The sequence below is a fragment of the Acromyrmex echinatior genome, chromosome 2, assembly GCF_024713525.1.
Source record: "Acromyrmex echinatior isolate Ae372 chromosome 2, ASM2471352v2, whole genome shotgun sequence".
Taxonomy (NCBI): domain Eukaryota; kingdom Metazoa; phylum Arthropoda; class Insecta; order Hymenoptera; family Formicidae; genus Acromyrmex; species Acromyrmex echinatior.
In genome coordinates, this window is record NC_141853.1 from 5,344,274 (window position 1) to 5,359,189 (window position 14,916).

Below are 14,916 nucleotides of genomic sequence, written 5' to 3' on the forward strand. Positions count from 1 at the left end.
TTTATAATTTTATAATCAACAAATTATAGTTAATAAATTTAAGGGTTATAATATCAAAATAAGATGACTTATAAAGAAATTCTTTTTAAATGGAATTTCCTTCGAAGTTTTACGAAAAACGAATCGTTCAGCGGGCTTAAATTCTGCGTCGAATCCTACATGTGTATTGCGGCAACATATCAAGATAAAAGATTGCAAGAATTATATCTAATAAGCTATTCCGGTCAAGATGCATTTAATTATTTATTCCGTACGGCAAGGCGTAACGTACTAGAATACAGAACGCTGAAGCGTTTCGGGACATTTCGAACTTGGCGCGCGAGCACGAGCCAATACTCGACGAAGTGCGGACGGCCATGCTGCTCGACTGTGGTGAGTGTGGTGTTCTCCCGACAATTCCGACTCCGGCGATGTTTGTGCGTACCTGGCACGACTACGGTCCCACTGTCGCGCTCGTCGTCTCTGTCGTCGCGTGAGAAGGTTCCGCGGACCAGGACATTACCGCACGGTGCGATAGCGTCCCGACAATAACGAGCGTGCCCGTCCGATCTCAGCGCGACATGTCAAGTCAAATATGTCTAAAGTGGAACAGTTTTCTCAGCAATATCGCCACCAGCTTCGAGAGCCTGTGGGAGGAAGAGGGCCTGGTGGACGTGACTCTCACGAGTGACGGACAGTGCCTCACCGCGCACAAGGTGATACTTTCGGCCAGCAGTCCCTTCTTCAAGAAGGTCTTCCAGGTAAGCGACCGTCAAGGTCGTCCTCCTCGTGATCATCCCTGAACGTATCCCTGAGCGTTGTGACGAGACCAGTCATCTTTGGATGCTTCTTCGTTGCTCCGGAACTTGTCCTCGCGTCGCACGCGTGTTGTCATGCCCTCGACAATTGGCGGTAAAACGACGTGTTTGTCAGCTGTCGCGTATAGCCTTCGGAGCACTCTCGCATCGAGGTTAGAAGACTATTACCGAGACTATTATCGAGATAAATCTAACGATTATTGAATACACGCGGCTATTAGCTATTTGGCTCTGCGCCTCTAAGTGGAACAATTTTCTCGCTTATCTCGATTTTTGTCAGCGAATGGTAATGTATCTCTTCCTTTCTTGTTCCTGATGTTTTATGTCAATACTTGATAGATTTAAAACTTGCTGTAACACAAAATGCTAATTTTAGTATTACGAGTTTTATTTATATTCCATTTTTCCTTTGTGAAAATGATAATAAAGTAGCTCTGATTAAAGAAAAGAATTATTCAATTATTATATAGTAATAAAAAAAGGAATAATTCTTGAATTCTTTCTATTAATTGAACCAATATAAAATAATATGTTTTTAAATTTTATAAATATTTCTTCTTATATATATTATATATTACTAATTTAATAAACAATACTATATATTTCTAAAACAATACATTTCTCTTAGAAAATTGTTTATTTGTTTATAATTAAATTTAATTAATTAATTAATGAATTTAAGAAAAATAAAAAGCAGATGGTTTATTGATTAAAAAATTTAAAGAAATAACAAATCTGATAAGTACAAATTCGATTGATTAAGTGATGATATATATTATAATAATTTGAATAATAGTCTAACAGTTTTATTTTTTTATCTTGTAGACAAATCCATGCCAACATCCGGTAATAATACTTCAGGATGTACACTTTAGCGAATTGGAGGCATTATTAATATTTATATATAAAGGAGAGGTAAATATTGAGCAAAAGAATTTACCAGCACTCTTAAAAGCAGCAGAGACATTACAAATTCGAGGCTTGTCTGGTGGAGATATTTTTGCAAAGGAGTCTTACAAACGATTAGCTGAACTAGAACAAGCTGTGGCTGAAGAAGTGCCGCTGAATAAGGAAGAGGCACCTAAAAAGAAACAGAAAGTTAGCAGCAAACAACAAAATAATTCTATCTTGGAAAAAGCACTAACACCTAAAATATTGCAATCGGAAAATACAAATGAATCCGCTGCCAGCGATCAAAGTGGGAAAGATGGAGAGTACATGTTACCAGAAACGTTACCTAATCCAGTATATCATCGATTGGAGATGAAAGTTAGTTCAGAAAATAAGATAACAATGATAAAACAATTATGCGTCACATATAGTGGCGTGTATAAAATATAGCATTCAATCCAAACGCATTTCAGATAGAACCATTGGAAGTGACGGTAGACGATCTCCAGAAACAATCTCCGTTAGATAAGGATCCAGCAGAAAGGCTAGATACAGGACAAGCAGATGGGAATCAAGGTTAGTGCCACATATAAACTAATTAGATTTTTACTATTTTATGCAATTTAGTATGCATTATATAGCAGTTGTATAAATAGCTAGTTCTTATATATTACATTTTATGTTTTTCTATGTTAAAAGATTATGTATTACTATTCACTTAATGAAACACTGAGTCTTCTTTCTTTGCATTTTCGCTGCTGTATTGTTGCTAATGTCTTTGTTTTTTATATTAAGTATAAACTCGTTAAATTAGCTTTTTGAAGCTATAATTTGCATACATAAACTTATTTATTTTGAAGAAATTATATCTTGTATTTTTTAGTTAAAGATTTTTAAAGATATTTAAAGATTGTATTTTTTACTTAAAATTTAATTGTATTTAATGCAAAATTGTGAAAACTAAAATTACATTTTAATATTTTTTTACGATATTAGCATTAAAAAAAGTGTTTTTAAATTTGTTAAATATTCTATAATTGAAAAAAGTAATTTTTTCTCTTAATAATTCTTTGAATTTATAAATTAGTCTATTTAATATTACAAACAACATACATTATGATTTTTATTAGTAATTGAATATGTTAAATTTGATAGATATATATGAGATATTATTAATCTATATGCAAAAAAGAGTTTTATTGAAATAATAAATTTTAATCTAATGCAAATATAATTACATTTTTCTTTTTTGGAAATCAAATATGAGCTATCATTTTAGCATATATGTATTATTTCATCTATTATTTTCATTATCGCATATAATTAATATTACCACATGCACAAATGCTGTATACATTTGTATACACAGTTTCATTGTCTTTGCGTATGCCGGCAGCTACTGTAGTATCAAAGCTTTTTCTTTGGTACTGCAGATCGTAGCTTTTTCGAATATTCTGTTCGCTTTCACCGCATATTCTGTTTTGCTCGTTTTGGCGCGCCACGTTTTCTTAATTTGCTGTGCTGCAATGGCTCCGTGTGATGAAGTAGAGACAAAGATTGCGTGCACGAGTAAAGAGAACTCTATCGAAAAGACAATGAGAGCGACGTAATTGGTGCAAATGGTAAATGTTCCCGTAGCTCATTACATTGTAGCAAAAGTATTTCGCGGAATATTTGATACGGAAGTATAGAAGCGCATTTGATTTATAATGACTGCAATTTGTATAAAAACTGATAGTAATTATTACGATTTTAATTTCTGTAATTCAGAGATTTTATGAGAATGAAGCCGGTTTCGGCATCACGCTTCGATCGGCGGTGCATACGCGTATGTGCGTGCATGCGTGAGCAGTGAGATGGAAGATGCGTGATCCGTCCTTCATTATAGCCTTTAATGTACACTCGCTCGCATTTTCTTTATTGTGCGCGTAATTCACGTGTGTGGAGCAGTCCGTGTCTAAAGCGCGCTGTGCTGATATGTGTGGCAGGATCTGGGAACAGTCCTGCTGAAGACATTTCCGGTTTATCTGGCTTGTCCGGGCTAAGTGGATTCTCGGATGTCAAACCGCTGCTTTACTCGTATCAGCATCTACCTTATGCCGATCTCCTACCAAGTCCGGATATAATCTCAACCTGGGCGTCATCCCGACCGATGGATCATTTGGCCTGCGACCTCATGAAAATCCTCTTTACGCCGGAAGAGAGGATCCTCTGCAATGTCAATGGCAAGATGGGCAAGCAACAGTTCGATAGTAACAAGATACATTTAATTCGGGAGGTCCTCTTGCACTTTAGCGGCATACCGCCTAACAGCCTCGAATGGGAAGAGGCTTGGAAGAATTGCGTAACCAAAATTGACACTAGTAATAGAGGCTTGAAAAGGTATTTGTTTCAGAGACGATCGGTCTACACTCAATGACTAGGGCGTTTTAGGTCAGGGGTCAAACGGAAACGTTTCCACTGGCTGGAATAGGATCGTTCTTGTAAACCCGTCACCCCGTTCGTTCTCACATAAGCGTCATAGGACAACTCGTTCCTCGCTTGTTCCTCTTTGGTATGAGCTTTCGCGCTTTATATTTAGGACACTGTAAAAAAAAAAAAACAATTGATGTAAGTAGAGAGTAAGATTCACGCGCGTGTAGCATGTAGCTAGGGGAAGAAGAGACGGATGGTCCAGTCGATATGGTTAAAATCGCGGATTTAAAGTGAAATAGAGTTGGAACGTGCACTCACCGATCCGCGGTGATGTTTCTAGGCTATAGATTTCGGGGTGACAGGGTGATTAGAAAGAGCATTATAGACGCGATCGAATTATTTATACGCTTCAGGTTCGCCACTCGGCGTGATGGGTGGCGGACAATCGAATAATTCTAAGCCTTCCTCGTAGTTTCTGTTTAACTTTCACTTTATCAAGGGAAATTCTGAAATAGTTTATTTGATAATTTGTTTGATCTCTTCTCTTATGCCACATCTTTTATACTCGCACATCGCGTGTTTAAAGAATCTCCCCGCTTCTCTCACGATGCATTCACGAGTAAGGTCGATTATTCATCCACCTATGTATTTTTGTTTCACATATAGCACCTTGAATAACATTCCTTCTTACTTTTTAGTTACAATTCATGTGAGAATTCGCTTTTACAGTAAAACGCGGTACGATGTTATTAAAAAGTTGGCGTATATCGGAGAGACACGCGAGTCTCTCTTTCTCTCTTGCACTCGAATATACACATCACGTACTCGCTCACATTACCAATACATGGACAAGATGCGCGTGTATATATGCATTCATTATGCGAAATTGCATGATATATACACGGGCGTGCATACGCGGCACGCGTATCCAGTTAAGAGATATACGTATGGTATATGTATGTACATATATGTATGAGGACATGTTTTGGTCGTGTTGATCACGTGCGTGCGTGAACGTGCTGCACGACCACGGCAGCTCTGTGTACACTTAAAAAAAAAAGAAAAACCGTAGCTCTTACAACAAGAATAGTGATTTAAGACATGCTTGTAGAGTATTTAAATCGCAGCAAAAGTGCATTCAACATGCACCACGAACTATTAGAGTCTACGTTGCGAATCTACGTGTGATTTCTATCGCACGTCCTTTTCTCGAGACTCGCGCGAAAGTGTTCTTTGATCTCTGTTTTACTTGTAAAGTCGTGTTTTTTTTTGTTTCGGTTGCGCGGTACAAGCGTTGATCATTGGAGCACACCGACAGCTTCGAAACGATATTATTTAAATCAATATTATTGTAGACAAGACAAACGACTGGTCGCAAATAAACATATTTTACATTTTTAATTGTCTTCTTATTTCTGGTATACTTATTATATATTCCTTTGTTCATCACATATGCATATGAAGATCTACGAAAAGATTAGCTTTACATTTTATAGTATTTAGTGTAATAATTTGCTTAGATCTGTTTGCAAATGACTTAAATATTTTTCATATATTTTATATTATAAATATTTCAAGTTACAATAGAATTGAGAATAATAGTAGCGATTAAATAATATTATTTAAAAAAATAATATATACTTATAAACACTATTTCTCTATTTTTATTGTAAATAGAAAAGCATCAAGGAATTACTATTGAGTATATTATACTATTATATCTCATTGTGTGTGATTACTGTGTTCAACATTTAATTTACACATTAAATTTCGCTTAAAGAAACAATTCAAATGGTAGACTGAAATTCTTTACAGGATCGTCGAAGCCGATTGTGACAGTAATAGCCGAAGCTCGTCATACTTCCCCAGATCCAGAAGCATACAGGAGAGATTCCTTCGCAGAACGGAGTACGTTGTGGAATGTCTCGAAAATATTGGAGGATCCATTATCTGATTTACCGAATTATTCTCGTGCTGAACAATCATTAGATCAACCGGAATCCTCGAATTTTCTGGGACACAATTCTGGAGTTTTGCAACCCAGTTTTCCCACGTTTGTCGAATCCTACAATACAGATACATCAGAAGAGACTTTAAAAGGGCCAGCATATCCACCATTTCCTTGTCCTTTTTGTGATAGGGCATATACGAGTTGGGGCTTTCGTAGAAGGCACATAAAAGCTGTGCACACTATTTCTCCATCTCTTAATTGCAAATGGTGTTTACAAGTGAGTTTGTAGAGTTGTTTAATTAATTTCAAAATAAAAAGCAAGTTAAATTATATGTTACATTTGCATTTATATGACGGGCAAGATTTTATTTTTATAATTATTCTGTACATGTATAGATTCTCCCTACGCATGCAGCTTGGAGACGACATGTGATATCAGCGCATAATTTATCAGCCAGTGACGCACATAATGGTCTCTTAATTTTGGAAGAAGCACATATGGTCCTGCAAATAGTGCGTCCTACCAAATTGGATACATTGGTTAACATTATTAAGCAAAGTTCACAACAAAATTGTGGTCATGATAACACTCAGCCTGATAAAGATTAGGTAATAATTATAACAGTTTAAATTTTTGTATATCAAGAAATTATCTGTATTCCTAATCTTTTAATAAAATTCATATTGTTGATGATACCATCGTGTTCGAAGCAAATGCAAATTTATGTTTTTATATTTAAAAATTGTAAATAATTATATAAATATAAAACATATTTTTAATATATATATATATAATATGTATACATAATATGTATATATATTAGGTGTTGGAATTAATTCGTAGCGTTTTTTAATGAAAGAATGTTATTTATTTCACATGAGCATTAAAAAATACATTAATGAAAGTACTTCCCATCACTTGAAACGCTACGAATTAATTCCAACACCTAATAATAATTATACATATATATTACTTCGAGATTTATACGTATATTTTATCTATGATCGTGAATTACATTATTTGTTATGTATCAGGCTGCCATCAATTTATTTTTAGCTATTTTGTCAAAAAATAATCTAAATATTGTATGTGTGTTTATAAGATTGAATATATAAAAACATGATGAATTAACATATATTTTCATATGAACTACTGTGATGAATAAACACATATGTTATCAAACATTTCTAAATATTGTTTAAAAATGTTTAGTAATATATATGATTTTTTTTATTTGTAGATGTTACATATTTAAGAAAAATTGTTATGTGTGGCCAGTATGCATATGAATATGTATATGAATACATATTATATTCCAAATTCAAATTTTATAATACCAGCTTGATCAAAAAGTTTCCGGAAGAGACCACCAGGTGATGCTCTGAGTCAGCTGATTTGAGTTCTTTTTTTTGGCTAGGTTGCCACATCTATCATTGACATTTCCATCAAATTTTATCGCCATAGTTTGACATTTGTAAAAATTACGCCGTCTTGAGTACATCTATCTCTGCGCGTGTTTTCGATTTTTTACAGTTTTAAAAATGGAGTTGAATTTGCAACAACGAGTTTGTATTAAATTTTGCGTTAAAAATGGATTCAATGGTGCGAAAACCTTGGAAATGTTGGGAAACTGTTTCGGCAGTGATGTTCTAAAGAAAACAACCGTTTACGAGTGGCATGAACGCTTCAGAAGTGGTCGTGAATCCGTCGAGGATAACGAACGCAGTGGCAGGCCGTCGACATCGAAAACCCACGAAAACATCAATGAAGTGAGAGAAATGTTGGCCAATAACCGCAAATTAACTATCAGAGAGCTGGCAGAGGACTTAGCCAAAAAAGAAAGGATTTATGGGTAAACAACTCGTGGATTTTGCACCATGATAACGCACCATCGCACAGTGCCATCATTATCCGTGAATTTTTGGTCAAAACGAATACCATTCAACAGCCATCGAATTCACCCGATATGGCTCCCTGCGATTTTTTTCTGTTCGATCGAGTCAAAAAACCACTGCGGGGAACGCGTTTGAACAGCCGAAAGGAGGTAATGGAAAAATCGAAGACGGCTCTGATGGCTATACCAATAATAGAGTTCCAGAAATGTTTCGAGAGCTGGATCAAGCGCTGGCATAAGTGCGTTGCAGTCACTGGAGAGTACTTTGAAGGGGACAATATCACTTTTGATGAATAAACTTGTATTTTGAATTTTCTGAATGAATTCCGGAAACTTTTTGATCAAGCTAGTATAATGATAACATGGGAAAAAATATGTTTTTTATGTTGTGTATATTTCGATATTTATTGAAAATTATAGTTATGATAACATAATTATAATAGAGTAAGAATTTTTATGGAGATCTATGATATGAATTTTACATTTTGTTTATTATTGTAACTGTACTGTAACTCTTTTCAGTAACCAGATTTTATAATTAACTATGTTGATCTTTACTTGTATTATATTTAGTAATGAACAAATATTATTATAATATTGGAATATTATTTTGATATTTGTTCTTCTTTATATTAATAGAAGAATAATTATTATTACCTTCATATAAATCATCAAATATTTATATATCTTTTCATGAACACATGCGCGTAACCAGTATTATTATAAATATATAATATGCTATTTATAATTTAGATTATTTATTTTGAGTTATTGATATTGATGAATACCATTTAAAAGATGTTTGTGTATTGATAGAGAAATAATTATTAATTTTCTGCAAATAATAGTAATAAATTAATTGCAAAAACGCATATTTTTCATTTTTTTTGTTGCAGTCATTTGTTTAATTAACAAACAATTTGTCATAAACGACTTTATTGCGCATTACAGATTTATGCTTTTATATTTAGCAATATATTAGCTTTTATATTACAAATTGAAATTATATATTGATTATTACATGCAATCGAAAATTTTATGAGAAATTGATTGTATTTTTATTTTTACTAAATTTTAATTGACAATCTTTTTTCTTTTCCAGATTAGCCGTAGTTATGACAAATATATATATATATATATATATATATATATATATATATATATAGAGAGAGAGAGAGAGAGAGAGAGAGAGAGAGAGAGAGAGAGAGAAAGAGAATTTTATGAAACATAAATGCAATTAATGATTTTAATGTAACTGATCTCTATTTGTTTATAGATCAGCAACGTAGCCTTTGACAGTAATGCCTGGTGCTATCTCTGTAGTAATACTATCTTTGGCGTCTTCTTCATTCCATGCGTTCTCTTTCGCATACTTTTCTGACATTAGAATCATTTCGTTTGGACTCCATTCTGGTGAATCTTTGTGACTATCATCATTTTTGAAAGCAATATTCAATTCATCTAAGTCGCTATGATGAGATTTTGATGATTTTGGTGATTCTGGTGATGTGATACTTTCATATACAGGATTACGTTTCATCGAAGCACGTTGATGAGATGTTTTCCGCAGCATCGCCTAGATTGGTGAATGTCTTTTGAAAATTGTTATAGCAACATAATTTTCTCTAAAATTTGGTGTATAATTACCTGAGTTTAAAAATAATAATTTTCATAAAAATATTATATTTTTATAAAAATGTTTATATTTATAAAACATATAGACATGTGTATTTGACTGTGGCTATGTTTACATCGTGCTTAGTTCGCGACCGATATGATAAATGTTTTCATTTAACTTACAGAATAAACAAGCATATCTATTGTATAGACCGCGGCCTAAATGCACGATATAAACGTAACCACTAACTTTGAAAAATTAACATAAATTAACATATCTTACTTGAAAGTTAAATGGAGGTGCATCATCGTTTTCGTCATTATTATTCCTGCGTCCGATCATTTCTAATTCTTTGATAGGATTTATTCTATAATGGAAGAAATGATGTCACTAAGAAAAAATTGATTAATATCGCCAAAAATTTGTCTTAATCAAATAAATGAATACCGAATATCATTGTTAACATTGCGATTAATTTTGTTTTCAAATTCCCATTCTGTATTGTCATTTTTATTTTGAATAGTAATAGAATCTGACTCATAGTTATTGAAATTGCGCATTGCCGATGGTTGTGTTTGATTTAATGGTACTGATGGCAATGGTATTTTCTTCTTAGAGTGTACTGATCCAGTTTTATTGATCTATAAAATACAAATTTTTATATATGTATATAGAAATTAAAATCAGTGTATTATTACAACTATGTACTTTAATATTTATAAATTCTCGATATTTCTTGAAGTATTATTTTGGATATGATATTTTTTTTAACATCAATGTGCTATAATTTTGCATTTTGAAATATTTTAAATTATAATTTAAATTATTGAATATATAAATAAATAAAATTTGTATTTTTTTATTTTATGTGAAATTGAATGACAGAAAACTTGTTGAAGATTAAAAGTGAAGATTCTAGCAATAATTAAGTTTAAGGAGAAGAAATTCAGATTTCTAAGGAAATGCTTTTAATAAAAGTAGTTTTTAGTTATCCAAGATATACATGGTATTATGTAATCACAACAGCTCATAGTTTGTGCAAACTTACAGAGTAAGGAATATAAGATTCGGAAGATTGGATGGAACCGTGTTTATCTGCAAGTTGAAAACTAGAAATACTACGGCGAGATGGCTCTTCAGGTGGACACTGAATGGGAACATTCGAATCCCTGGTGAATGGAGTGTTGATTAAACTTTGCTCACTGTTGATGGATGAACGATGAAAAAGCATGCGATGTGGTGAGTTTGTTGTTTGAACTTCAATATCTAAAAAATGTATCAAGTGAGAAAGAAGAATTCACATTTTTTCACAAATAGTATATATGTATATATTGTATATAATATAACATGTCAGCAGAATGACAAATTTATTTAATTTTGATTTCTAGAACTTTTTAGAATTTTCTTATAGCAAATTTAGGTACCTCTAGTGTGAATATTTTTATTGGCCCAGGGCACGGTTTGTCTACGTAATGGTGCATCCCAGGACTCATGTTCATCGTCGTTTACTGTAGATGATATAGATCTGCAAGAATATTTTTTTCAGTTCATTTTATAAATTATCGAAATGCTCTTAAAATTCCTTTTTTTTTTTTAAATACAATATGAAAGAACATCTGAAGACTGACAAAAAGGACTGTGAAAAAGAAAATCAAAAAATAATATTTATCCAAAAATGTACATAGAACATTAACAATCTTAATCCTTCGGTGCCACTCTAAATATAGCATATTGGGCTTTCTTTTTCCTATGCTCCTTTCATTGCTTATAGCTTTTTTTTTCATTAAAGATACATTTTTATTAATAAAGATACCTATGTACATTTGCTTGGTATCATTATGTTCCATAATGTCTGGCATTTCAATCGAAAAAATTTTTTTATAATGTATTTATTTTTATGAAAGCTATAAGCAATTGAATTGATTGAAATGTGCTATATCCAAGTTGTTCCTATAAGTACCAAAGAGCATCAAAGAATTAATTATGAAATTATATTTGATTTCTGTAAGAATATTAAGTCATTTCATACATACTTTCTCCAAGTTTTATCAAATGATTTTTATGTAGTATTTTTTTTCGCGAACTTCATATTTTTAAAAATTTACTTTACCAAACTTTTACATGAAATGCATATTTAATTCTATTTCTTATAGTTTTCATTAATTTTTATTTCTATTTTATTAATTTTTATATTTACTTTTATTAAATTCATTATAATCTCTGTGTTTGTATATTTGCAAGTTAAATTAGGACATTTTTAGTTTGCAATGTACATTAAAATGGCAAAAATTGATATGATTATTTGATAATCCGTTGATATGATTATTTAAATTTCGCGCGCGCGCGCATCTCCTTCATCGTATGCGTATAGATCAAACGCGCATTCGCCATATTTGCGGTAAGTTCGCGCCGCGTCGCGTTTGCAACAAGTCGAACTTCGGTGCCGTTCCGCGTTTTTCGTGTGTATGGTTTGTTAAAAGCAACTTCTGTCTGCAAAGAAATGCAGGAAATATTGGACAGATATCGGACAATCATCGCAACATGCGTATGTATTGCTTTTTCTATGATATTTAATTTCCTTTTAGAATCACGAGAATTAACGGCTTCTGATCGGCATAAAAGTTAAACGTGCATCCGCCATATTTGTTATACGCGATAAATCGTATCTTGTTGTAAAAAAATCCGATCTGCGTTATTATGTATTACTCGATGAAAATGACTGTTGCGTGCAAAAAAGATTGAACGAATATTGGGAAATCGTCGCAACGTTTGAACATGCTTTTTCCACTTTTTATAATATTCCTTTTTATGACTTTCCTTTGCGACAAATGTAGCATTGAGATGGAATAACGAATAAATAAGTTGAATTAATATTGGTAAATAAATTTCGTTTGTATTTTACTTGCGTACTGTTATTTTACGTGCTATCGACAGCTGCTATCTTGCTGTCGGAGATCTCGCTATCTTGCCAGAAATCGATTATCTATCAATTGTATATTGTAAATTAAAGTCTTGATGATTTTATTTTTTTTAGAAAACGTTTTACTACGTTTGCGTTGCTTGTATTTTTTGCACTTAACATCTTTATTTTCTCTCTCTTCAACGTTTGTATATATATATATATATATATATATATATATATATATATATAAATATATATATATATATAAAACGTGTGTGTATGTACACACACACATATATATATATATATATGTGTACATACACACACGTTTTATATTTATAATATACATTACATGTTTTTAGTAATATTCTCTATCCAGGCTCTTGCTATGGACTGAAGTTTAAAAGATATTTTAAGTAACTTACCCTCGTTTAATATTTATATTTGAAGGATCATTTATGTAATTCATATCGAAATACGGGAGTTCTTGTTGCATATTGAAAGGTAGTTTATATACTTCAGGTGGTTTCACCTCACTTATGTAGGTATCTATTTTAGCATTTGGATCAACTTTTTCAAGAGATACATTTTCATTTAATTTCTCCAAAGCTGCCATAATCGATTGATTGTATAGATGAACCTATTACATAAACCTTTGATAATTTATTTGTAATTTTTATCAAAAATTTTAATATCGTTTTATTTTAGAGAAAAAAATTAGAAAATTTATTCATTAATATTTTTTATATATTTGTAATTGATTTTTAAAAAATTGTTTCAAATTCTTAAAAAATATTTTGTATAAAAAAATTTAATTTAACGTAAACGAAATAATTTGTAAATTTTAGATTAAAATTTATGATTGATGGAGATATATATATATAATATTAGTATATATATATATATAAAATGAAGCGATAATACCTGTTGCGATAATTGTACGAAATCTTGATAGCGGGCTGCACGATACCATAGAAGGACTTGAAACATACTTTTTGATCTCCATTTGCTGCAATAGAACTTGATGAAATCCTTCGTCTCTTGGCTCATCTCTTCCTTCAATAAGGGTCCCATTTCTTTTCTTGCCATATGCCCTCTGAATGCTGAAAAGCATAATGAAGTATAATGTTTTGACGAGTTTACAAACGTTTTGTATATAAATTACAATTTATTTAGGTATACTTGGATCAACATGTGAATATTTGGATTTGTTTATTGTTGATAGTACATTGTAATGAAAAATATGTAAAAAATAGGTGAAATCACATATTTTAATCAAGAGATAATATTATTTTTTATTTTTTTTAATACCTACTTTTCTGTATCATCAAAGCTGCTTCTTCTTCAGTAAATGAGTTTCTCTTGATTGACGCCTTTCTCACTGAAACAATGTTTTACCATCTTTGAAATATTTGGAACTTTGCAAGAATATTTGAAAACCACATATAATAATATAAATAAATATATTTATTAAATTGTATATAATTAGAGAGTCACATTTATCGCGATTTATTCGATCGAGAATTTACTTACCAATTTCCTTTTTGATATCGTTGATTTTCAAAGCGATATTTTTGCGTGCTAGAAAAGCACGCATCATGCACTGTATTTTTATGATTTTTCTCACTTGGATCTCGTATAAACGGGATAGGTATTCCTCATTGTAGTACTTTAAAAAGATTTTACTTTTGCCAATAATCCATCCTTCCATTTTTAATCTGATCAAAAGTAGTCTGCAGTTATCTTTCGTCATCTCTACCGTTTCATCAAAATCGAAGGCTAAAAACTTGTATCTGTAATTAGAAAGAATCGCCTTTGTATTTTATAATATGAAGACATATATAGAAAAATACTATTGCTTGTTGATTATTTATATAAATTACAAAAATCCTCATACATTTAGCTTTATATTGAAGTTAATTAAGCACGTTCTTCATAATTTATTATATTTAATTGAAAATATTATTTTATAAGGCATTAAAGAATTAAAGAATTAATTAAGTTACCTTCGAAGAAATTCTTGAAAAGGTATCCTATACGGATATCCGCGTCGTCTAGCTTTCGCTGTATCAAGAACTGCTAACGCTCTAATTTGCTGTCTGACGATTTCTCGATAAAAGCTATGAGGAGCATCCTCAAGATCAGAACGTATGCATCTTACAAAATGCGTGCCACCGTTTCCCGTGCCTATCGCGAGATTTTTCAGAATTTCAAGACTTGTTGCTCTAAACGTCGACGAGCACGTTCGCATTTTGCGTGTCTGCGAGTACTGTCCTTTGGACGCAGTATTATATTTCTGTTAAATTTAAACGAAAGGTTCGATAGTAAACTAGAAGAGGAAAATGTGTGGAAAGTTCATTTTCAAATGCTTCTAATGTTTAAATTAAGAAATGCTCCAGATTAGAAAATGAATTAGTTAAATATTTTTTATTGAGATAGAGATATAT

At 31.9% G+C, this 14,916-nt stretch overlaps 2 protein-coding genes across 4 annotated transcripts in view; one reads left to right on the forward strand and one right to left on the reverse strand.

Moving 5' to 3' along the window:
- Nucleotides 1-12,468, forward strand: LOC105150854 (uncharacterized). 3 transcript variants are annotated; one of them, XM_011064202.2, is made up of 6 exons: nucleotides 532-740; nucleotides 1,623-2,066; nucleotides 2,162-2,264; nucleotides 5,919-6,331; nucleotides 6,451-6,663; nucleotides 10,618-12,468. In XM_011064202.2, exons 1-5 carry the CDS (start codon nucleotides 561-563, stop codon nucleotides 6,661-6,663), a joined length of 1,353 nt encoding a protein of 450 aa, XP_011062504.1. In that variant the 5' UTR covers nucleotides 532-560; the 3' UTR covers nucleotides 10,618-12,468. The 3 variants fall into 3 exon arrangements, with proteins under 3 accessions (XP_087259851.1, XP_011062504.1, XP_087259850.1); XM_087403724.1 differs by lacking the exon at nucleotides 10,618-12,468 and adding an exon at nucleotides 9,226-9,347; XM_087403725.1 differs by lacking the exons at nucleotides 5,919-6,331; nucleotides 6,451-6,663; nucleotides 10,618-12,468 and adding an exon at nucleotides 3,677-5,504 and having other exon boundaries at nucleotides 1-740.
- ninaC (STKc_myosinIII_N_like and MYSc_Myo21 domain-containing protein ninaC) overlaps nucleotides 9,182-14,916 on the reverse strand; it is a 19,667-nt gene continuing 13,932 nt past the window's right edge. Inside the window, exons 14-23 of the mRNA XM_011064208.2 lie at nucleotides 14,476-14,765; nucleotides 14,003-14,262; nucleotides 13,785-13,850; nucleotides 13,394-13,572; nucleotides 12,895-13,109; nucleotides 10,992-11,092; nucleotides 10,616-10,833; nucleotides 10,015-10,208; nucleotides 9,850-9,934; nucleotides 9,182-9,525 (exon numbers count right to left, since the gene is read on the reverse strand). Of these exons, the coding sequence (XP_011062510.1) occupies nucleotides 9,220-9,525; nucleotides 9,850-9,934; nucleotides 10,015-10,208; nucleotides 10,616-10,833; nucleotides 10,992-11,092; nucleotides 12,895-13,109; nucleotides 13,394-13,572; nucleotides 13,785-13,850; nucleotides 14,003-14,262; nucleotides 14,476-14,765 (1,914 nt within the window). The 3' untranslated portion in view covers nucleotides 9,182-9,219. The remainder of the gene's footprint in view (nucleotides 9,526-9,849; nucleotides 9,935-10,014; nucleotides 10,209-10,615; nucleotides 10,834-10,991; nucleotides 11,093-12,894; nucleotides 13,110-13,393; nucleotides 13,573-13,784; nucleotides 13,851-14,002; nucleotides 14,263-14,475; nucleotides 14,766-14,916) is intronic.